General features: G+C 43.2%; 1 protein-coding gene across 5 annotated transcripts in view; it reads right to left on the bottom strand.

Annotated features, from left to right (window-relative positions):
- STAU2 (staufen double-stranded RNA binding protein 2) overlaps window positions 1-24,986 on the bottom strand; it is a 177,226-nt gene extending 152,240 nt beyond the window's left edge. For 2 of the 5 annotated variants that reach the window (XM_005229883.4, XM_055800863.1), the window contains exons 1-3: window positions 24,844-24,986; window positions 4,323-4,530; window positions 3,082-3,212 (exon numbers count right to left, since the gene is read on the bottom strand). In XM_005229883.4, the coding sequence (XP_005229940.1) occupies window positions 3,082-3,212; window positions 4,323-4,521 (330 nt within the window). In that variant the 5' untranslated portion in view covers window positions 4,522-4,530; window positions 24,844-24,986. Of the gene's footprint in view, window positions 1-3,081; window positions 3,213-4,322; window positions 4,531-24,115; window positions 24,229-24,843 lie in introns of those variants that run through there. The other 3 variants (XM_055800861.1, XM_055800862.1, XM_027791960.2) reach the window with 2 other exon arrangements.
- Window positions 24,987-25,549: the final 563 nt, after the last annotated feature.

The raw sequence follows: 25,549 nt of genomic DNA, 5'->3' as shown, positions 1-25,549 counted from the left end.
ATACTGTAATTTTCAGAAGTACAGTGCCAAGTACCCGTATCACAGTTCCTATCGCCATGTTGTTTTTTCCACAGCAGTCATGACAATTTCCTCAGAGACAGCACTTTGTCAAACCCTATCCCCACCTGAAAGCTAAGCTGGGTATTAGAGCTAAATAACTGTAATTATATAAATCATCTATAAACATACATCCTGATTACTAGAAGAACTGAAATTTGATTTCTGGATCTGAAGTTTATATATATTATATTTTATAAGACAGTTATCAGTGTAGTATTTTCATAGGAGAATAATATCATTAATTTAAATAAAAATATGAATAACGGCTATTTATCTACCTATAACCGTCCTCTTAGCACTTAGAGCAATAAACAGGAATTCAAGATAATAAAGGGCTTGCTCAATAAATTTCTATAGCCAGAGCTCTAACCTTCTCACTTTGCCCACCTGACAAAAAAAACTCCTGCAAAACCCACACACAGTAGTAGGTGGGAATTTAGTTCAAGGAATAAAACTGCCTTAAACCAAAATCTGGAGCAGCCAATGAAGTACTCAAGATCTGCAACACCGGATTGCCAGTTCTGCTATGGAATGAGAGGCATTTCTCACCAACTTTCCGAGCAATGTTTTATTCCTTACATCCAACCTAATTTACCTGATGGCTAGAGAGCAGAAATGCAAAGGCCACTGTACTTTGTGCTTGTTTTCACTCCGCTGTCTTCATAAGGTCAGTCACCCTTGGCTCTGGAAAGTCTTTCCTCCTCACTTTTTCTGCATGTAGAACTTTCCTCCTTCCCAGACTTCTGAAGTGCTATATCCCTTACCCTTTTCCCTCTTCTCTGTACCACCATCCACTTTCTTTTGCCACTGCTTCTTTTAAACTTGTCTCCTGAGATGCCATTGACATAGAAGCACAGAAGAAATAATCAATCTGACTAACGTACTCAAAAACGTAGTTTATGCTAACAAAGACTTTCTGGTTTTACTTATGATAAAAAATGCACCTGGAGGGCAGACTCCTAGAAATCCTAACTACACTGTCAGGAGCCATCAATTCTCCCCTAGCTCCACTGTTCCTAGTTTCCCATGTCACTCCAGTTGTCAAAACTTACTTTCCAGAGACAACTAGAAAAAAGGATATAGAAATTTACTAGCATTTGTGGTCACAACACAGACAGCTGTCTTGTAGAGCACGTCTCTGAAAATCACGAAAACCACTAGTGGACAGGAACAAGTATGTATAGGAAGAAAGCAACACGCGATAATCCTTAAATAGCAAACACCACCAGCAGCAGCAGCATTACATCCTTCAGGTCATGCTTTCTAGGACAAACTCAGCTCTGTTCCATAAGTTATATCAGGTATGTCATCATATTGCTAGGAAAACATTAATAGTAAACTCCTAACAATCGTAATAATTTCTCTGCTTTTTATAGGTCTTGTTCTTCATCCTTTTCCCTCCTTTGTTCTTCTCGTTTGCTGCACAGGTCAAAATCAGATTTAATATTCTTCTGAGTACACAGATCACATACGTATCTTTTTTTTGACCACTATGAGTGCAATTAAAAATAATAAGAGGTAAATTGAAAAACTGAAAAATTAAGAAATCCATTGAAAATCTGGCTTTCAAAAGTGCAGCCAATACAGGCTCAAGTAATTTCAATTACATTAATTCCTTTAAAAGTAATAACAAATATATGTGAACTATTTCTTGTACTGCTAGAATTTAATGTATAGTATGAATGCAGTGTAACTCAAATCCCTTTATGGCTGAGGAACAGGAGCAGCCAAAACCACACCTTTTGGTACAACCAAAGCACTTCCTGTCTCACAATAATGGAAAAAAGGTAGCAAAATAAATATACAACACAACAGTGAAAAGTTACAGAAAGCACAACAGATGTAACATGTCGCAACCTAAACCCCACCAACCAGTGTATCCTGTGGTGCCAAACGCCTCCAGGAAGAAGAGCACTTCAATTTCCATTTGTAATGAGGGATCCTAAAAGCTTGCCGATTCTCAGCAGCCCTGCACCTGCTGACATCATTTCCACCAGCACAAAGGATGCATGAACACCAGCCAGACCAGAAGGTCAGTGATTTGCATCAACTCTGTGCCAGCTCACAACAGAATGTGCAACTGAGAAACAAGGGGCAACGGCTGCGACACAGCCCATGACTAGCTGAAACTGTTACTGATCTGCAGCGTGACCCCACTGTCCTATGCAATTTTGCCACTCTATAAATACTGAGTATAAAGCAGCTATTAACTATGCCATTGCCTCTCTCTGAGTTTTCATGTTTTCTTCTCCTCCCCCAGATTGCTCCTAACTAGAGAAGAAATTCAAAATTATGTCTGAAAATTATTATGAGAATATCCCTCTGTGTTCCCCATCATCCAAAAGCACCCTGATTTGTACTTATGAAATTAAGTTGGATGTCCAAATTGGTATGAGAACTGACCAGAATTAACTGTCAGCTCAGTAGAAACTTTAATGCTATAATCGTATCAGGAATCTTAGTATCACCATGAATCTTAAAGATGCACAGAATTTAAAGGAAAGAACAGTATAGAAGTTTGTGCCCTATAACGCAAGATCCAAAGATACGGTATCAATGCAATTAACTTTACAGAGAATTGTATCAGTAAGTACTTTAAAAAAATGACACAAACTAGCTCTGTTGTCATCTGCACTACCATGACACAAATGCAGAGGTGAGTTTATCAGATGAATGCTGACTGGGGAGAAGGTTTCATGCAGCTTAAAAAGCAAATGCTCCATCATGATTAAAAAAGGGTGGTGATACCCTGGAAAGAATGTCACAAGGTCTTTATATAGGCCAACAAATATCAACTCAAAGGTGGAAGTCAAGGTAAGGTACAAAATGATCTAAAGGGCTTCAACATAAATACACACTTTCTGAAAGTGTTAAAAAAAAAAAAAGCAAGCAAAATAAAGAACAGTGAGAAACCCCTTACACTAGAAATGGGGCTGTGTTTGACAAGCGCACTCATCCAGACCATGACATTATCTGTTCAGCATTTAAGGTATGGCTCATCACCTGGAACTGTGACCTTACCTTGGCATGAGCAGGCCCTCTTTCATTCAGAAGCTTATACTGGGGTTGAATTCTATTGAAACGGGCTAACTCATTTACCAGACACATTGGAGTTTTCTCTTTGGGGTTTGCCATGTTATCTTGGAGAGGAGCTGTAAATAAAGAGTCTGTAAAGTTTTTGTGGAGAAATGTATTCCTCAGCACTTCGCAAAGCTTTGCAAAAGCAGCAGCATGCTTAGAAAAGAAAATACTTCAGCTAAAAAATAATTTTTCCACATGCTAAATACAATGTTTTAAACCATTTATATATTAATCATATGAGAATAAGCATTTTACAATAACCACTGTAAATGGTTAACAAAACCGTTCTGATTACATGCAATTTTAAAAAAATACAACTATTTCTTTCCAAAATGCCTCTATAAAAGATAACAGTGTAGAAGGACATACACATATGCTACATTTTCTACATCACCAAAGTTTACTCATCAGGAATACACTGGTACCAGGAATTCACTACTCTTTCAGAATGCTTTCTCAACACTTTGAGGAAGTGGATAGTATAAGAGTTGTAAGATAAATATAGCAGATGAAACCCTGTGGTCCCCACTTGCCTCTCCCTGCTTCTTCCCAGTGTTTTGGACTTTTCTCACAACAGTGAAGTCACTCTCAGAGCGCTCCCAAACACCTTTTCTCCCCCTTTAAGGATTTTGTTCTGCTTTTCTTAGACAACTTACTTCATGTATACTGCTTTACTATTTTTTAACTTTCTGCTATTTCTTTTTCAATGTAATTGTATTTATCCCTAAACCACAGTCATTTTGTGCTTAATTTTTTAGGATAACGTTTCTGTATTTTATACCCAGTTCAGCATAGGAACTACAGCATTTATTAGGCTACAAAGGAAACACCAAATACTGCCAAGCAGTCTGAAGACATTCTGTTCTAGGGAAGAGAAATACACTTGGAGACCTTCCTGCACCACTAAAACTTCTCTGTAAAAGATACACTCAGAATTTGACAAAACAGACATGTTCTTTTCTGAGCTTTTATATCATTGACCAACACTTCACTGTAAGTCTGAGCTCAGTTAAAGAAACTTAGCTTAGTAAACAGCCTATGTAGCCAAAATAGTTTTCTATGAGATTTTTTTGTTTATTTTAATCCTCATTAAAGCCAAATTTTTTTAATTTTTTTTTAATTAATGAGTCATCAAAAAGGTTCATTTGAAGACCAAAGAAAATATACTTGGACCAACTTACCCGGTGAGTTGCTAGAAGGCGCAGGATCTACAAGGCCAGCCGTAGGACTGCTACAGCTGGCAGCTGATTCCGAAATGGATCCATTCATTGAGGACGGCAGACCCAGCGTATTTGTAGTTGTAACTGGTAGGGGTAGCACCATAGGAGACATGGTAGGGCCAGACAGGTTTGCTGTAGTCTGCATCTTAACTTGTGCCATTGCCTATCACTGCAATAAACAAAATATTGTAAGCAGGGAACTTTGCATTTTGCATGTCAAATGATGGTAGTGATATTAACAACAGATCTTATTTTTGCTCCTAGACCTGGGTCACAAAACTACCCACAGAAGTCACACCCCTGGCAAACATTACTTCCAAACAGATACACAGAGAAACAGAGCTCACAGTCAAAGAACATGACCAGAGCAAATCCACATGCCCTGACTCCAAGTTCTGTTGCTCAGCTGTGGGGTGACCCTGCCTGAAATACAGCAGGAAGAATGATTATCCTAGAATAAAATTCCATATAATTATTCTGCAGATGAGATTAGCACCTGCCAATTTCTTCAGCAGAGGATGTCTTTGCAACAAACTGCCACAGCAATCTTTTCCCATAGTTTTTCAGTAAAGTGCACACAAAATACCAAATAAGCCCACAAGAGAAAATCCCTACTTTTTTCTGCCTGCTACCAAACTAGAAAAGAGAAAAAGTAAGATGAGAAAACAAACAACTAAAAAACCCCACCAAATAACAAGTTCTGAAAAAATCACTGTTTATCCAGTCAACAGGTGGAGCATTTCAATCCTACAAATTACTAGCACAGGTACCAGAATTTCTTAAATCAGCTTCTAACCCAGTGCCTAAAGCATTTACCTGGAATATGCTAGGTACTAATTATCTCTCTCCATCTGCCCAGATGAGTTTCTTTATTACCAATACATGTTCTCTGACTAAGTTTACACTCATAAACAAACCAGGGGCTGGGCACAGCTCCTTCATACTATTCACTGAAAGTATGCTCCTTGGCAAAGTTTTGGCTACTGACAAAGAACTCCCGCAAAAACCACGTGGAAGCAGTTCAGAGGCCAGCAAGCACCCTAGGCAATCCACTCAAATAAGCAAAGAGGAAGTCATTCTCAGTCCTCCAGGGAAAAGTCTTGGGCTTCTCCTTTTAGCATCAGGACCAAACAGGGTGATGTATTTTATTCAGTAACATGAACGTACACTGTATTTTTTAGGGTTCATAGGCATGATATGATCTGTACAGAGCAGATAAAAGCAAACACCATAGCAGTCAACAAGCAGCCCGAGGACTGGGATCTCTCTCACCAGCATCTCTGGTCCCTCTGGCTGAGGCAGAGGAGGACAGGAGCCCAGCCCTCCTCCGTCACGAGCAGCACCCTTACTAGTAAGCTCTTTGCTACTTCTGCTGCGGTAATTCTGTCTTCCTAAGCAAAAATGCCATCCAACACCTGAAGAACTTTCTAACAAAGGTCTTATTGAAACAAGTACAACAATATAAAACATTCTGATTACATCAGTATTTCTGCCCCGCCCCCCTCCCCAGATCTGTTAAAAAAATCCAAGTATCTCTACTCAGATGGACAGTATTGTTGGATTGAGATCCCAAATTACTCAGTACACCACACAGTGCAACTACTTTAGCACAGTTGCACTAGTACAATGAAAATAATAAATCCTATTATTGTGACTGTGCTTTGGAGAAAAGGTTCAGACTAGAATGCCGTTTTTATTACTGAGGAAAGACAGACAACAGATTTAAAGCTCCGGAAAGGCAAATGTAAAAAAATTAAAAATGAAGCTGAGATGCAATCACTTGCCCTTTTCATAAGGATCATAAGTAAAATGCTAATAGTGACAGATTTTAAAAATACATATGCAATCAGCTGAGATGTATTCCAGTACTTCATGTGCTCAAAAATATGGACTAAATTCAGACTTTAAAAATCCTACTGTGACTTAACAGCAAATGTCATACAGTAGTGCAGTATTGTTAGAAGGGCCTATCTGAAAGACTGAGAATGTGTGTAACTATAGAATTCTTTGCTATACTACTGATTGTAAATATATTGGTATATATCAGAATGAATTTAGAAAGTTTCTTAACTGTAAACATTAGTCACGTAAACATGGCAGAATCGTGCCATATATATTAAACACCTTCAAAATTAAACCGACAATATAGAAAGTCATCACAAAAATTAAAAGTTTAAGAAAATCCTTAGAGTATTTACATTTCAGCAGTTAAATATGAGTACGGGAATGCCATCACTCATACAGTACTGTATGAGGTACTACCAAACACCTATTCTCAGACCCTGCCAGTTATGAATTATCCTTTTCAGCTTCCAGTATTTTGAAAGTTTATTCTTCTTTTCAAGAAAGCAGAACTTCCTAACAAGCAAATAAAATATGTTCTATAGTGTTGCTGTGCTAAAGGGAGAAACTGTAGTATTGATCCTTTTCTATTAAGAATTAAAAAATCAGTTTGATATTAGTATCAACGAACTGTAAAAATGAACAAGATAAAATTTAGGAGAACAAAGACACTCTTTGTCCTACAGTAAAGTACAAAGGAAATTAAACTGTGAAATCAAAATAGAATCATCACCCATTAGGTACTGGGGTTTTCTTATACATCTAAAGGTGCAGAACTCCTACAGGAAACTATACCTATTTTGTAAATTAATCTGTATAAACAAAGATGCCCAGGAGGTAATTATACTTGTAGGGACTAACTCTTAAGTACATGAGATACGGAACAATAAATTTGTAATCAGTTCTAAAAATGAACTAATAGAGAGAGACAACAGAGAGAATATAGTTGATATAGTGCTGTGATGTCATCTTCACACCAACAAGCAAATAATCTTTGATGTCATGACAAAAAGGGGACAAAACCTACATGATGCATCTTTTCTTTACATTTTTACATATATAATAGTATAACTTACTGGTACATAAGTGAAGCAAAAACATTTCGCGGCCTTCCAGCCATGAGCACAGACCAGTTTGCTACTACACAACCAAATGTAGGACTTGGGGGAGAGAGATTTCACTAAGCTGGTCAGAGATGAAATGCAGTTATGTAATCAAAATGTTTTTAAATCTTCTACATGGATGTTCTTGAAAAATCTGGCATTTACAAAAGGAACTGTTAATTTAGGATGTGGCAAATACAATTAGAAAAGCCCCCACACCTCATTTCAGGTGGCTAACCCATCTCACAACTAGGAATCCACTGCACCCCAGTGTCTCCGCAGGAGTTTCCCTCGACGCTCGGCAGAGGTTACAGAGGCTTAGATCTCTCCGAGAAAGCTGGACTGCGCAGCTGTGGCTGCCAGCTTTGTGTCTTTATTGAGCAGCCAGCTGCCATGCTGAGACACCACAGCAATGACATTTCTTGCAGTCTTAATCACATACATGTCTACCCAGTCAAAGCCTGCAAGTCACAGTGCTGCCATTTCTGTAGTTCTATTCTAGAGCTTATGGCGCCTTCTGAAATGCTGCATTATTTTTTCACCTCTTACTCTAAACCGCACAGCTGTATTAGAAATGCTACACCAGGCATTTAAAGGATGTAAATATACTATAATTGCATTTTACTTCACTTCTGCTTTTGAAAGCAATTTGTACATAGGCATACAGGGGTTTCATTAAACAGTAGGTATTAACTGTCTTTTTAAACTATGTATAAGCTGTGAATTTTCCTCTCAATAAAAATAACCAAAACAAAACAAACTCCTATTAAAACAACTGAACAAAACTGCCTCACATTTCAAAGTGAAAATATTGCTGTCCAATATTGCATTCATTTTTCTTCTAAGTCTAGAAACACAACACTGTAATCAGCTGACCCTGGCTGGATGCCAGGCGCCCCCAAAGCCGCTCTGTCGCTCCCCTCCTCGGCTGGACAGGGGACAGAAAATACAACAAAAGGCTCCTGGCTCGAGATAAGGACAGGGAGATCCCTCAGCTATTACTGTCATGGGCAAAACAGACTGAACTTGGGGAAATTAGTTTAATTTGTTAGCAATCAAATCAGAGTAGGATACTGAGAAATAAAACCAAATGTTAAACACACCTTCCCCCCACCCCTCCCTTCTTCCCAGGCGCAACTTCCCTCCCGATTTCTCCCCCTCCTCCCCACCAGCAGCGCAGGGGGACAGGGAATGGGGGTTACGGTCAGTCCCTCACACGCTGTCTCTGCTGCTCCTTCCTCCTCACACTTCCCCCTGCTCCAGCATGGGTTTCCTCCCATGGAGACAGTCCTCCACAATCTTCTCCAACCTGAGTCCTTCCCATGGGCTGCAGTTCTTCATGAACTGCTCCAGTGTGGGTCCCTTCCACAGGATGTAGTCCTTCAGGAATGGACAGATTCAGCGTGGTCACCCACAGGGCCACAAGCCTGGCCAGCAAACCTGCCCCAGCCTGGGCTCCCCACAGGTCACAGCCTCCTTCAGGCATCCACCTGCTCTGGTGTGGGGTCCTCCATGTGCTGCAGGACAGCCTGCCTCACCGTGGGCTTCACCATGGGCTGCAGGGGAACCTCTGCTCTGGCCCTGGAGCCCCTCCTGCCTCCTTCTGCACTGACCTGGGTGTCTGCAGAGTCGCTTCTCTCACATGTTCTCACTCCTCTCTCCAGCTGCAGTTGCTGTTGCACAGTATCTTTTTCCCCTTCTTAAATACATTATCCCAGAGGCACTACCACCACTGCTGATGGGCTTGGCCTTGGCCAGCTGTGGGTCCACCTTGGAGCTGGCTGGCACTGGCTCTATCAGGCATATGGGAAGCTTCTAGCAGCTTCTCATAGAAGCCACCCCTGTAGCCTCCCTGACACCAAAACCTTGCCATGCAAACCAAACACAAGCATTAATTTAGTTGTTTTCACAGATGCAGAACACTTGTGTCATGCCAAAAAGTACCATACAATGTAAAGAATTACTCTTGTTTTTTCTGATTATTGTAATTTCTTGTACTTTTCTGGAACATGAATCACTTTGTGTCCTTAGATTTTACGACATAAGATATGAAATAAATGCTCAGGTGAAATGATTCTAAGAATATGTCACAGTAATTGAATAAATAAAGACAGATAAAGTAGGTAAGATAGCACAGAATGTGGAAAACAAACGAGCGTTCAAGTTAAACACACTTTCACAACATGGAAAAATTTAAAAAGCAATACCTGACTTGAAACACAAGTAGCTGTATGAAAAACCAACAGTCAGAGAAACTAATGACCTGAACAGCCAAAACAGAAGACTAGACTTCATCTGTGCAGAAAATGAAAATGTCTGTCTGCAGGAGGGTGTTACCACACTTTCACACTGCTCCGTCATACAACCCAACGTACCAAATCTAGTCTGTGTACAAGTACGCAACACACAGCAAGTACTACGTATTTGTGAAGTGCTTTGCAAAGCTAACAACTGAAGGCCAGCCACTGCTGAGTGAGAAAAATTACTTGACATATTTTGTATCTCATATACCCAATACTTCTGCTTATACATTCTAATCAGTGCCTGGTTTTCACAACAGTATCACATAATGATCCCAGCTCCTTTTCTGCAGAACTGCTACCCAGCAAGTTTCTAGCCTGTGCTGTTTGTGAATCTGACTGTTCTGCAGCTAATGAGACTTTGTTCTTGCCTTCCTTGAATCCTCTTATTAAAAAAAAAAAAGGCTAAAAGACAATTTCAATTTTTCAAGATCACGTTGAAGACTAATTCTAGTTCTAAAATATTTAGTCTCCTCTAAGCCTGCTTTATAGCATCCACAAATTTAATAAGTGTACTGTTTCATCCACATCATTAATGAAAATATTGAAAGGTTCAGGAACAGCATTACAATAGACTGGGGGCAGGGTCTAAGCAGGCAGCATCTCAAGGTTTTCTTCCAGACAAACCCTTGCTTTTGTTAGCACCTTGTTAATGCGATCCTTCTGTAAAAGTTTCAAGTCACAGAACCCTAATAGAGTTAACAGCTTCCTAACTATGGAAGGTTTGGGTTCAGCTTTAGCCTTAAAATTCCATTAAACTCTCCATTCCCCTTCTATTCTGATATTACTTCACTCGCTCAGTTACACATAAGCATACACAACTGCCAGAAGGTAAAATGTATTTCTTGTGTGCCAGTTCTCACATTTACGGTAAGTATTTATACATATGTACATTATTATAAGAAGTACTAGAGAAGTCCTAAGCTTTCTGTAATTCCTTTTTACTGTGTTATTTCTAGCAGCTTATTTAGGGACGACAGAAAACACACAGATCTACATTACCTTTAGAGCAGCTGTTAATTCAATCTTTTTTGTTCTACAAAATCAAGTAATGACATAAGCACACAGTAGCAGTTTAGCAAGAGCATGACTTGAAGCAACAGTCAGCAGACTGTTATCTAGAATTATTAACAAAATGTATCTTGTTTATACATTTTATATAGGCAAAATTGAGAAACTACACATGAAATCACACAGGACCCACATATATTCTATGGTACTGCTAGACTCCACTGTTTGTCCTCCCCAGTTCTCCTCCATCACTTTGTTACTCTTTGCCTTACCAGGGGGGTTGCTTGCCAACAGCCTTAACCAATATAATGACTTACTGCCACAGCAAGGGACAATCCTGTGTCCTTTCTCCCCTACAGCAAAAAGCTAGTATTTTTCTGTCCATTTACCTCACTGAACAAGCTCACATGTGGGTAAGGGGGAAGATCAGAGAAGCATCCGTGCCTGCAGAGGGAAGGCAATAAACTCCTGACCTGAAGTGGGTGCAAGGAATTAGCTCTTTCAACTCCTGTTAACCAGCTTAGCTTCGCTGTCAAACCATACGCTGAAGTTCAGCTCCTGCAGAGTTCCACACAAAACTCACCATCTCATCCCTCCCTCATCTTCAGAAACCTGTGGCCTGTTTCTGGGCATGCTTGGTGGGGTTTTTTTGTTTGTTTGTTTGTTTTTTGTTGGGGTTTGTTTTACAGTGCCTTATACTAGTGTATCTTAATTTCAGTGGAAATCTGGACATAGCTAGCAGCTAATTAACACCAAAGTAATACATGACAAGCAAGTGAAGTCTGAAGTCAGGCCTTATAAGCATTTTACTTTCCTGAAGTATGGGGGTGGGGAAATGATAATTAACTCTATTTTGGTTATTTTGATAAAATAATTTACAACCAAAGACAAAAATGCACACAAAAAGGAAGGTGAATTGACAGAGAGTATTAGGGACTAATGACTAATACTCAAAAACCAAGTAGCTGCAAGGCTTACAAAAAAGTTTCCCTACGTGCTCAGCACTAAACCCAGTACCTGAGGACTGACTGAAAACCACAGCTCCTTACAGGCGGCCTCCTCTGCTCTTGAACTGGAGCAGGACAGTCAGGACAGTGTTGCAGATCAACCCCTGGGAAGGCAAGGCAGGGCCAGGCAGCTGCAGTGAACACCAGGTCAGAACATTAATTGCCGTCGCACTTTCAGAAAACAAATGTTGTTTTTGTAAGGATATGATCATCCAGAGAGGAACAGCCTTTGTAAAACTCCTATATACAATCAGTAAGGTCTCTGAGGACAGACAGGAAGGTATTTTTGAGGAAAAAAAAAATCAAGTAGGAAATTGAACAGATTAAAAATCTGCACTCATAATACTTTTCAGCCACTTCTTCAAACAGCAGTCATCTCAGCTTCCCTTCTTAATTACTACACAGGACAAGCACATTAAAACAAACAAGTAAAAAAAGGACTTAAGACTCAGAAGGCTGAGCTAGAAACTGCTTTACCTTGCAGACTTCTTTTGCAAGAAACTGTATTGGTTCCCTATTTTCTAATACTATGTTGATCCGAGATGCTACACGAAGCATGAGTCTCTGAATCAATGACCAGAATACCATTACATACTATTTACATCTGTCACCCATCCTTCTCTAACAACTCTCTTTACAATAGCTTTGTGCAATTTTGAAAAGAAAGGAAAATTTCCAAACAAAACCAAAGCAGACAAATAAGGTAACTAATTATGGAATCAAAGACTAAAACCTAAGATTTTCTCAATGAATAAAATGGCCAATAGTGAGGATTTTTGTTGCCGTTTAATTATGATGTGCTAGCAAGGGGGATAGGACAGAAAAGGCTTCCCCATGCAATCAAGATTCATACAACTTGAAATACACTGCATATGTCCCACAGCAAATATAATAAGCAGGTATTTTGGATGTAGTAAATTGTTTAAGCCACTACAGCAAAAGACAAGTAACTAATATGAAAAACATGATCTACAAGGCCATCTACATGCACAGTGTACTCACACCAAAACAGTTACCCATACACCGTACAGCAAGATATGAGGATTCACGTAAGGATTAGACATCTATAGTTTAGGTTCCCAAATATAGGCAAGGTGCCTAAACTACCACCAAAGTAAAAGGAAATACAGTATGGACATCAGTAGTCTACTCATGGTTTACCAGTGCCATCTGAGATGTCCTAAGGTATCGTATCTGGATACCTGCACATTCCATCAGCTGCTGCTCCAACAAGCAGAAATCCTCTGTCAGAAGACCCATGCCACACCTGACACTGCATGTGGCAGATGGGTCAGATAAACCCCAGCATGAAAAGGCAATGAAATGGCAATAATGTATGTGTTAAAACAAATGTGTTACACCACTAGTCAATACAGCCAGTGGACCCAGGCAGTTATTCAAGGTGATCAAGTAGGCTTCTAATTTAGGATTAGCTAAACCACGCAGCTGAATGGCAGCTGAAGACTTGACAGGATAACTTAGTGTCACAAACCGCACTGGATGCCGTAATACAGGCAACTGAAGCCTAGCCAAAGTCTACCACCAAACCTGTCTTAGACAAATAAACAACCATGGACCTTATTAAAACCTACACAATTACAGAATCAAACTCTTGCATATGCAAGAGCCTAAAAACTTTTAATGAGAAACTTAACAGAAAATGGAGCATATTGACAGGCAGGAATGCAACTCTTCCCTTGCAGCCCTGGCAACAGCGAGGCCAACATGAAAAAGCTGAGAAAGAATCAACTTGGGCTACAGTGTATCTTACCACGTACAGCAAAACAGAATGATCCCAGCCTGTACACACAGCCAATTTTCTCTTCAAACAGAGAAATTATAGTCAGGTCCTGTGTACACTGGGCAGCCGCTAGAAATCTTAAGTGGAGACTTCACAGGCAGACATGAAACAGAGGTCCTAAGCAGAGAAACTTTATTACTGCTAATCTTAAACCATGATGGAAAAAAGGATTGCTACTCTCACAAAACAACTTCACCGACACCAAAGATCACTAAAGCAAAGGCTGAAACAAAACAATTGGAAACACAGAAATCCCTTAGAGAAGACAGTCTGCAACCAGAGCAAACACTTCATGGGGACAGCTGCTTGGCACAAGGGCAGTTTGGGAAGCTTAATTACAAAACTCCAATTTGAAATGACAAAGGAGATCTATCAGATTATCAACTCAAAGATTTCAATACCAGAAAAAAAAATAAAAGAAAAGGAAAGCCAATCTGGTGCACCAGAAATACCCAGTTGGGCATCTCAACACTTTTCAACCTACTTATAACCTAAAGCCCAAGGGGGGGGAGGGGGGAATTAGGCTGTTTTATATAAAAGCTTGCTACCTTAAAAAGATAAACTCATCAGAAAGTTTGTCTCAATTTATTGTTGCTGTCCAGAAAACAGAGAAAATGGTAAAAGACATGTGGAAGTTTCCAACAGCTGATATGAGCTAACCCAGTTCTCACACTACCACAAATTTTATGCCCAGAAAAGACTCCAAACCATCCAACAGAGCATTGGTTCAGACACAACCGTCAGTTTGACCCCACGAGGATACCCTGAATTACTGCAGAGAAGAAAACGTGAAACTCCTCTGTGAAACGGCAAAGTGGTCACTAGAGCCTTCTTTGTGGAAGGCCTTCTACATCCAAAACCCATCACGGTTTGAGGTGTATCCAAAAAACTTGCTTACAGATGTCTATACAGTCTTACAGATCAGTGGCAGGACATCACAGGCAATCCCTAACACAAGAGGGTAATGTCCTTCTTTGTACTCATTTACTGCAACTGGGAGCAACAACAAAGGACAAAAGCTGGCTATCCAGTATTGTAACTCTTTAGACCTCTTCCTTATGGTGACTGCAAACTATCTATGACTTCTTGAAAACTGAAAACTTGTATCTCCCCAGATACTCTGTGATACACAGTTGTATCTAATGTTTTTGACAAGATTACCTCACCTGGTCCACCAGTCCTTAGAGAAAGGAGAGTAGGACAACCAAGAGAGATTCTGCAACACTGACAGAAATTGAGCTGAATTTCCAGGGCCACCTCAAAATTTACCCACACAAAACATATCAGAAAGGTTCAAGGAGACAACTAATTAATTTAGTGACTTCAGAAACTGTGAACACAGAAGCTGAGATTAGAAAAATGTGGAATGAATTATTAGAAAATTTTTTTTTTTTTTTTTTTTTTTTTTTACTTTCTGGCATAAGTCATTTGAGTGCAAAATATTCCACTGAGACTCGAAGTGTTATATTGAAATGGTTATTGGTTGCCATCGCATACAGCGGTTACCGTACTATCTTACTGCAGATGATAGGCAGGTAAACCACATTCACCTTAGGTTAAACAAAAATCAGTTACTAAGCTTTTCATGAAGAAAAGTAGATGAAAAGAAGGGAAGCCTAAGCCACTAGTTTAACAATCAATCATCTGCTTAAAAGTGCAGACAGGGATTAAGTAAGTAAATGAAAAAAACATGACTCAGACTTGACACACTGCCACTACAGACTCGTTTGCATCAAAGCTGTAATTGGTTCCTTATTTGTGATATCGGACTCTAATCAGAGCTCCTTCCAAGAGTCCAGCTTCTTATTTAATTAGTATATTAAAATTTGTCTTATATATATTTCTACAAGCTGTATTTTTTTCAATTTGTGCTAGCAACTAGTAATTCTATTCCCTAACTAGAAACTGCATATTATTAATGGAATTCAGAAAATTATCTCTGTTTTCCTTGACTGCCTGTGACAAACTACTTCTCGTATCATTTCAAGTAACAGAGTTTGGTGAAGTAGCAGAAACATGCCTTTTTCTTTGCAAAGTCACAGCTCCTGCTACTACCCCTCCTCGTACTGTAGTCACTCCCCTATCATTAACAGCTACCAGATCCTCAGAGAAGGTGGTTTCAGTGGACAAAGCAGTGGGCGTTCTGCTCTGTTGTTAGAAGTTGACAAAATTCTGTTTTGTGCACCTTTTTTTTTTTTGTTTGTTTGTTCTCCACAAGTGTATTTAAACAAAACAGTATTTCACAGCTGGAGTGATGAATGCCCACCTTGAAGTCTCATACAGCTTCCAAGAAGTTACAGTTCCCAGACACAGCTGGGGTCAAATGAACATCTCCTGTTCATGAATCACTCCTGGAGTTCTCCCTTCTCTCAGCTCTCCCATAGACACGTTTTACGATGCTTAGATGTAAGACAGTTTTGACATACAGCTCATGAGACTAACTCCCTGCTCATTGGGGGACAGAATGGGACCTCTGCCCACAGTCATAAAGCACCTTGTCAGATCAGTTCCACAAGAAGTTGAAAGAGCCTCCTCCCTGTTTTAAGTGCAGCTCTTCTCAGTTGACAAATAAAGGCAAAATAATTACTGAATACTGGATTTGGCATACCAAGTTTTCTGACTGAAGAAAAGCACAAAACCCATGTTTTCAACTGGAGAAAACAGTTTAGAGATGTTATGTTTGGGGGCAAGGTCATGAACTGGTGCAAAAGTGATGACATGGGCCCAGCTCGACAACAATGAAAACAAGGATTCCAAAAATTAAGGAAGTAGACAGATCATATGTAGCCCGTGGTGACCTGGGGCCACTAACACTGGACTCCAACAAACAAGATGGGAAGAGACATGCACCTGGAAGAGTTGAAGAGAACACCAAAGGGAACTGAGCTAACTGATTCCAGCCACATGCAGCTAGCAGCATATCAAGGCACTCCTCAAGTATCCTGAGAATGAAAAGAATCATCAACTTAGCAAAGTACTAAAGGACAGTAATTGCCTATTGATTCCTTGCAGCAAGCCCATGCTTTGGACAGAAATTATGAAGTTGTGTGATGAAACATAGAGAAATTATTTATCTTTGGAAGAAGCTACAGATTATAGAAGATCTTGACAACCCAGGAAGAGGCAAAAAATCCTAGTGGCATACTTATAGATCCTTTCAGAGTTAACAAAAGCAGAAAGCACTGAAGAAAACCTACTGGATCCATCACCAGTACTAAACATTAGCTAAACATTACAAATTTTCACACATTAAGCACACATCTCTGCAGCAGAGAGACTACACGCATCTGGTAGGATGGCAAAAGGTTAATTTCTGGAGTTGAATCAGCAAGGACACTAAACTAACAACCAACAACAGAAAGGAAGAGTACTAGTAAAAGGAGATTTGGTTCAAACTGAGCATGCTGCGAGGGTACAGAACCAGCATGACAAAACCAGACTTTTTCCTCCAACTCCTTATGTACTAGTGGTTAGGAGTACCAAGCAGGATATATCATAAAACAGCAAATAAGAGATCTTCATCCATACAGTTGATGACTCAGAATAACTTGTTTCCCCAGACCAAAGGGAGTTATAACTACTAGAGCAAAAAATGTAAACAAACTGAAGTAAAATCTGGAATTCTTTCAAGTATTTTTACACAGATAAAGAGTCAGAAATAAAACAAAGGACAACTGGCTAAAAGTGCAATCTGACTCAGTGGTAACATGAAATGATTCAAATAAAAGAAAGCGGCACCTAGAAATGAGTGAAAGTGAAAAAGATGTTTGCATATACGAGGAATTGCAACACTGTTTGCAACAGCATAAGCTCACAACTACCTGGAGACAATATGGATGGATGACACACTGAGCTGCCATTTAAAGGAATGTCTTTCTTATCATTTACTGTACTTTTAGGACTCCAAGGACATTAGCTTCAGCAGGGTGAATACAGATATTTTTTTTACACTGGAACCACCCTAAACTAGAGTGAAAGAACAAACTTGCTTCTGAACTTGCAGGGAGCTAGAACTTCTGTTCATTACTGAGCTAAGACTCCCATTCCCTACCTTCAAATCTAAAATAAAAAAAACAAAAAACACTTTAGAAGGGAAGAGCCCCATTTTCTAGGATCTCCAGCGTAACATGTGCTATTTGGCTACATATATACACCTAATACAGTCTCACCTCCTGCAAAAAAGGATGCTCCTCACTAACGAAGGGAAATAGTACTCTTAGCCCAAAGGCCACCCAACATCTCAATTGTGATGACACACAGCAGAAATCTGGGTAGAAGTGCAGACCCTAGAGCTGTGGAGCAGAGGTCTACAATCCCATGCAATAGCAGACACCCACATCTGAAAAGCAGAGCAGGCCCTGGAACAAGAACTGTCTCGGCTAAGCCTGTTCACCTGCAGTGTTCTGCTGTGCCTTATCTTGTGGGTATATCAGGCATATTACTTTGATGGTAACTATGTCTCCCTTGCTCCTGTCAGCTATGGGGTGCATCAGCAAAGGTAAACAGTACCAGGCAGTATCTGCAATGACAGCAAATAAAACTGCCTCTTTTTTGGTGCTAGATGTCAAAATTCCTAACGAGCAGAGTTGGCTTAAAAGCCTTGAAACGGTTCAAAGTACTACTGTGACAAAAAAAAAAAAAAAAATCAGATCCAGAATGGGTTGCTTGCATGTCTTTTAAAATACTTGAAGCATGGTATTAAAGCTATAGTATTACAAGATCCATTTCACCAGCTACAGCAGCAGTTTGCTCTCCTATCTACCTGTAATGAAGGTGTATGTTACAAAGTATCACGGGGCTCCCACTGCAGTGGGATGTGAACAGAACCAGAAAAAGAAAGTCAAAGTTTTAGGTATAGTTTAATGGTCACATGAAAAAGGCCCCCCAAAACCACCTTCTCTGGTGAGTTGCCACTGACAGTAGTTTGTGGAATGGTCAGTTTCAGAAGAGTCTTGTAATATAACAGCTGAAGAAAAGTGCTTTATTAATTATCCTCCTGGGATCTGGCAAATACCTATGGTTGCCTGCATGTCCACATCCAGAATGACAACTCCATCAAGTCCATGGAAATGGGATCCAGCCTTGGCAATCTTGAATGACTTTTCACTTGTTTAAGGATCTAAGAGATAAAAGACCATTCAGCTGAAGAGGGGCGAAGAAAAGAAGATGCAGATCATTCTTCTTTCCAAAGAGGTCAAATCCCATATTTAACCCCATGGATTCAGCTAAGAGAGAATGCTGAGAGATGTCTCTGAGAAACTAGGGTGAGCTTTACCTGCTTCCTGATCCAGGATAAGCTTCTCATCCCCTTGCACGGACAGACAGCCTTAGTTGCCATGCAGAAGCTGAAAGCATATCTATTTCATAAAAGACTAGTAAGTGTGCTGCACTGAACTATAAAAGGGTCAGAAGGGTTTTCAAGAAAATCCATCTAGAATCATTCATTAAGATTCCCAGGCCTTAAACAGGTACAAAAGGAATGTCTCTTGGGTGTATACTCTTAAGCAAAATACCCACTGGCGATGTCCATTCAAGGGACATTGCCACCACAGATGAAACACAGTCTGAAGCAGGCAGGTTTAAGTACTATCAGGTACAGAAGACTGAAACAGTAAGCAGAGAAAATATTTTCCAGAGTCTGGAAAGGAAAAAGCCCTGCAACCCAGTATCTAGGACTGAAAAAGGATCGGGGGGGGGGGGGGGGGGGGGGGGGGCGGGGCGAGAATTGAAACAAATAAAAAAAGAACACATCCCTTTTCAACAAGGTATTTTAGATTATTTCTTGTCCTTATCTTGTCTAACAAAGCCAAAGCTCCTACAGACTTTGTTATTTCATTATTTCTATTGCTACAACTGGATATGCTACAAATTGACCCAACATTGCTCCTATCAGCTCTGCATTTTCACCTTAGGAACAATGTATCTTGATTTCTTCCCTTCAACATGTATCAGCTGTTTGGATGTGTCCTCTGGGTGACATGGAAGAAGTTCTCTGTCGCTTACACCCAGTTACTTACCCGGAGAACTGCAGGTACTGACATCAATCTGCATGTTCAGTATATTGAAATTTCCTTATATTTGTATAACACTAATTTTTTTAACTGGGGTTACTGTATAAGAAACTGGAAACTACAAGTATGTAGCAGCTGCCAAAAATAAGAAACTAAGAATAGCAATAAAAATTAAGTTATTTGACTCTTAAAGAACTCTTCTTGTTCCAACAGGTGACCATTTCCATTGCAAGAAACTTCCCCAGAAAATCGGGTCTCCTATGCTCAAAAAAAGTTTCCTTCAGCTTGGAGGCAAACAGCTTCCTCAAAGCTGGCAAGCAGCAAAACTGGAAGCATGATCACTGCCAGCACGATTGTTTGGAAGTTTTCAGGATAAGATGAGACTGTAAACATACCCTTTGAGTGTGTGGTGCTATGGTAAACATCTTAGCAAGCTGCCCTTTCCCAGAAACTACAGATAGCAGGTTAACCATACTCACCATAATACTTGGCCACTGGCTATCACTGGGGACCTCCCCCAACATCAATGGGAATCTGTGCTCAAACCCCGATGTCTAACTAACCTAAAAAGAGCCCCCTCCCCCATCAGTTTAATGGCCACCAGATCAGAAGATTATGGGGATACAGAAATATAGCGGAGTCACAAAATTAAATAATTTACTGTGTGAAAAAAAGTGTTATTGGTCAGGAAAAAAAAATTAGAATTCATAGTCTGGTTTTATTTGGTTAAGTGTCAATAAATTTGTAACATACTAGTGATGACCTACGCAGAAGCATAGTTGACTAAAGCGAAAGGAAAGATGCAGTATGTCACAGGTGAGCACACTGTGACCCTGGAGTACAGATTTCACTACTGGGAAACTTTCCAAATACTACCAGCTTAAAAAAAAAAAAACAAAACAAAACAAAAAAAAAAGACAAAACAGTTGCTGTTGAGATGAAGTATGAACAAACTTCAGCAGCTACAGACATGCATGTGACTTTAGTATTACACTATCACAGATGGTTTTTCAAAATTCATTTTTAGATTAGGAGTTGTGACAAGCCATTTTTTTATTCTAAATAGTTTCCAGAACAACGCCTGACAAGACATCTCTCAGATTTTTACTGAACTCTTGATCTTTTAATGCAAACATACTTTGGATAATGCTGATCATGACTGGTTGCTGACAATGAGCAGACCTCCTAAACACAAAGCCTTTGACTTATACATATATATATAAGCTATGTTATACACAGGTTCCATTTCCTCTCTTCCCAGACTTTGCCATGTGCTCTCACCAATTCTATTTCCCTGCCTTGCACCACACATATCCTCTCCTCCCTGAGCAAAACTGCGAGCCCCATTCCCTGACCTGCCTTTGCAGGACCCCAGACTTATGCTTTATATGCCCGTCAACCAAATGGAACCCCCTGCCTTATCCTTCCGACCTGCAGGTTTCAGAGACCACGTGTATGGTACCCGTCAGGAAGAGCAAGCAGACAAAAGAGGGGTGGTGGGGTGAGAGCCCCAGGCAGGGCCTCCAGCAGCCCAGACCCCTCCATGGGTGTATTCACAAGCATTGACATGGTGAAAACAGCAACAGAAACGGCCAAGAAGTGTGAAGGGAGAAAGGGGTAGCAGGGATTCCCCGTTTCCCATGTAGATTTTGACATCAGTACCTACAGCAGCTTTAAGAGAGCCATTCTCTGCCCTTGTTTCTCTTCCTCTTTTTGGAAAGAGACAGAAATTGAAGAACTGTTGTGAAAAATACAGGCTATGCATGACCCAAAGATCTGAAATGCAAAATAATTGGTTCTGGCAAAAGACAGGCCTAACTCTTATCTTATACATCTCGCTACTGCTGATAGGAAATCAATGTAAGCAAGGGAAGGAAAAGGGAAGGAGAAGTGAAGCTTCAGTAGCCTATTAACAGAAGTCAAATTGTTAGGTTATCCTGAAAAAAGCAGTTAGGTCCTGCCCCACCACATCAGTGTGACCCACGTGAGGAAGGAGATACTTGACTCTCCAATGGGAGCAAAGCTGTGCCCACGTATACATGCATTTACAAAGTATACACCAAAGAAGTCTGACACTAAAATCTGCACACTTTATAAGGCTCGCTCTCCAATGATATGGTATTATAAGATGTATTTTGGGCTGAAGGACTGGACATAATTGATGAGAGTTTCTTCAGTCTTTTCAAAGACCGACAAATCAATAGCCACATATTTTGGGCAAGTCAAAACAGTCTAGATAGAGCATGACAGGTGCACCTTTCCTAGTGGTTGGAGAAGCAGTCTTGGAATCACAGGATCTGCCTTACTACAGCCTGTTGCCTAACCTTCCCAAGGTCATTTTTCATGACACTTTACAAATAAAACACAAGACTATCTGATTCACTTCCCACATTCACACCAACGTGAACGAGCATTACAGTGGAGCTTTGTTTATATAACTGTGTAGGAAAATCAAGCTTGATATTTGCCCACAAGGAAGGGGCTGATCAAGTTAAGTGTTTATTTAAACTTGGTCAAGTCATTAAAACACTTCTGATCAGGTTTTTCTGCAAGCAAACTTAGGAAGTTCCTTTACAACCTACTTTCATAATTCAGGATGTAAGATTATTCAAATTTATTATTGTTTTGACATAATTCTTGGAGAATGAGGTAGCTTAAACTGGCAACAAGATATATAAAGATGTTGGCCTCCAGACTACAGCCTGAACCAAACCCAAGCTATATGACTTCTGCTAAAGCTAAGCAACATTACTGAAAAGTTCTCTTCAAAGCAAAGAAAATCTGATCTGTCCCTTCCCCTCAAAACTATGAGCAAGCAGGTGGTGTCAATCCTGTTCCTAGTTGCCACCAACAGGAATCTTAGCAATGACAGGCAAGCCAGAAATCTGTCTCCAGGAGTTTTTTCAGGGCAAAGCCAAGGTTCAGCAGTGGGAAATCTCGTGCTGCTGCTGGCTTTCTAGAAAAAAAAAGTCATTCAGAAATCTGTCAGCCTGACACTGTTTATATAGGCAGCAATGTCACAACAAAGCCTGTACAGAACCTCCCTGTACTTAGTAAGTGGCTTAAATACATTAACATTACTACACCGGTGTAGATTGCTAACATGGAATTACCGCACAGCTCAGGAAGACCTTACTCCTGCATAGCTCGATGCTACTAGTAATGTAAGCAAGATACAGCAAGGTTTGCTTGCTTACAGCAGCTCAATGCCAGAGGAAATAGTCTTACTTGTGCCTTGCAATGCCACGGTTATTCATGCATGCTCCTCACTACTGTTCAAGACAACATTTCACGCAGAGAAGGGCTGCAACAGCAACACTTCATCTACCCTTTTGCATACCATGAACTTTTTTTTAGTACCATGGTAGTTGCGCAGGGAGCATTCCATGCAGGGCCCGAGAAGCTTATGTCTCGATATCCACAGAAACGACTTGCTGGCCGTAAGGCAACACCGGGCAGATGCACTGTGGGGAAATTTTTCACTCGGGTATCGCAGGCTTGGCAGGTGGGACCCTGAGCACTACCAGCCAAGCAGCTCCTCTGTGGGATTCACCCTCCCAGCACACCCCAAGCAGCCTCGGCTTTCCCAGGAGAGCATGGCCGACACTTCCAGGCCTGGCTGCGACTGAGATAACTTTCTCCTAGCAGAGACCTGAACACTGGGAAAATGCTGCCTGCCGCCTGAGCTACGCCATTTAACAGCGGTGCCCCCCCGGGTCGCACCCCCACCTCGACGCCAGCCCCGGCGCCCCCGTGCCGGGCGAAGGCCGGCAAACGGCCCCGCTGCCCATCGCTTTGTGGAAGAGACGCCGACATCCATTTTGGGAGCGGGGGAGCCCGGTCCTGCCGGCAAAGTTTCGGGCCCTGTCCGAAGTCTGGGGGCTGTACAAGACGTGCATGGCGAGGGCGGCTAACCACGGCGCAGGAAAGGACGGCGGCCGAGCTGCCAGGTCCGCGCCGGGGGCCGGGCGAGGAATACCCAGCGCCCCCCGCCCCGCGGCGGCCGGCTGCCACCCAGCGCCCCCGAGGCCGCGCACCTCTGCCCGCCGCCGCCGGGCCCGGGGCAGCACGGCGGGCCGGGGCGGGCCAAAGGACGAGGAGCAAGTTCAGGTCGCACCCAACTACTTCCCGAGGTCCGAGGCAGGGCAGGCCCGGCGCGCTCCCCGCCGAGCCCAGCCCCACCGCACGGCACGGCACGGCCGCGGCCCGGCCTTGGCGCAACGGCCGCTGCCAGCGGCCAGACTCGGGTTGGGCGGGGGGAGCTGAGCGGCGGCGGGGGCCTTCCGCGGCCCCCGGAGGCGGCGGCGCTGGGGCGGCCCACCTGTGCCCCCACCCGCCTCCTCCACCCCTCGGCGGGTGGCCGGGCGCGGGCGGCGGCCCCGGGCCGGATGGCGGGGTCGATGCCTCTGGCACCGCTGCCCCCCGCCGGAGCGGAGCCCAGCGAGCCGGCAGTGCCGTGGCGCAGAAGCGCCTGCCGGGCCCCGGGGAGGTGGAGGGCGCCGAGGGGCCGGCGGAGCCCTCGCCCCGGGAGCCGCTGCACCGGCGGGAGGAGGAGGAAGACGGGACGGGGACTCGGACATGATGGCTGAAGCAGCCCCCTCCCCTCCGGCCGGCTCCCCCCGTCCCGCGACCTCCCCGACCGGCGGCGGGGCGCGGGGCCGCCCGGCGGGCCCGGTTACCTGCTTCCCGGGGACACTTTGGAGGCGCCTCCAACATCGGCAAACACTAAAGAGAACTGACCCCCGCCGCCGCCGCCGCGGCCGCCGCCGGCCCCAACCACTCCGCCCCCCCCCCCGCGCCCTCCCGCCGCCGCCGCCCCTCCTCGCCGCCTCAGCGCCGCCCGCCGCCCCCCGCCGCCCCCCCCCCGCCTCTCCGCCGCCGCCCCCGCCGCGCCCCGCCGCCCGCGGAGGGCTCCCGGCGCCGCGCCTGGGCCTCGCTCCCCCCCCGCTCCCGCGGCACGAATGGCCCCGTCCGCGTCCCTTTCCCGGCCCGGCGAGGCGGCGCGCAGCGCCCCCAGCGGCGACGCGGGGCCCTGCGGCCCCCGCTCCGCCCGCCGCCCCAGCGGGGCCCGGGGCTCCCCGGGCTCCCCTTCCCCCGCCGGGGCGCTGCCGGCAGCTGGGCGCGACGGGAGCCCCGGCGCTGCTGCGTGTTGGAAACAGCCAGGCAAGCTTCTCGCCTCCGCGCTGCTCGTGTTTTCTAACCGCTGCTGCCTGTTTCCCGACAGCCGCTGCCGGCGCTGGAGGCGGGCGGTTCTTGCTCTCTAAAGAGATTAAGCCGTGAAGGAGCGAAACAGCGCGGCTTAAGGCAAGCAAAAAGAAAATAAAGGCTTGCAGTAATAGAGGGAGAGGCGGGTAAACAAGACAGTATAACAGAGAGCCGGATTTATCCCACACACACACGCACGCACCCCAGTGTCGCTCATCTCGCTCTACGTCGCACCGGAACGCCCCGGCGTAGTTCCGAGCTCAGCTCCTTCCCCCTCTGAGACGGCGGCTCCCGCAGCAGGGCACAACCTCGGGATTTATGGCAAAACGTCCAGTGCAGGCGTTCGGTCAGACCACGTTCCCCCCGGGGCGGTGACGGGCGGGTAGCTGACGCGGCGGCCGGGCGCTGCCCCGCAGGCAGCCGGCGAGGCCGCAGGCACAGGGGCCGCAGCCCCGGGGGCCCGCGCCGCCCCCCCACTCCACCCCCCGCCCGGAGGGGCCGGGGTCCCGCTGCTGGGACAGCCCCAGTCCGTGCCCTCCCACCCAACACCCCCCGGGGTTCCGCCAGCGGAAGGTCTTTTTCTCCTTGCCCTCTTCAAGGTTTTTTTTTACATGTCCCCTACAGAAGGCAGAGCTAGGCAACAGAAAAAAAATAATTAAAAAAAAAAAATAAAAGCACTTAGATTTGGGGATACACAAACTGAGATTGAAGGCTAAATAGTTTCGTGAAGTCTTCCTTTTAATTTCTAATTTAAAGAATAAAATGGGCACATATCAAATTTATCATCTTTAGCTTTAAAAAGAATATTCAAGTTCTTTATCTCAAAGTAATAGAAACTTTATTGGTCATTAAAAACAGAAGGCTTGCAAGTTTAATCCACAAGCCACCTAATTTAGTTTGTAAAAATC

The sequence above is a fragment of the Falco peregrinus genome, chromosome 3 (assembly GCF_023634155.1).
Source record: "Falco peregrinus isolate bFalPer1 chromosome 3, bFalPer1.pri, whole genome shotgun sequence".
Classification (NCBI taxonomy): domain Eukaryota; kingdom Metazoa; phylum Chordata; class Aves; order Falconiformes; family Falconidae; genus Falco; species Falco peregrinus.
This window is presented reverse-complemented; position numbering and strand designations above follow the sequence as displayed.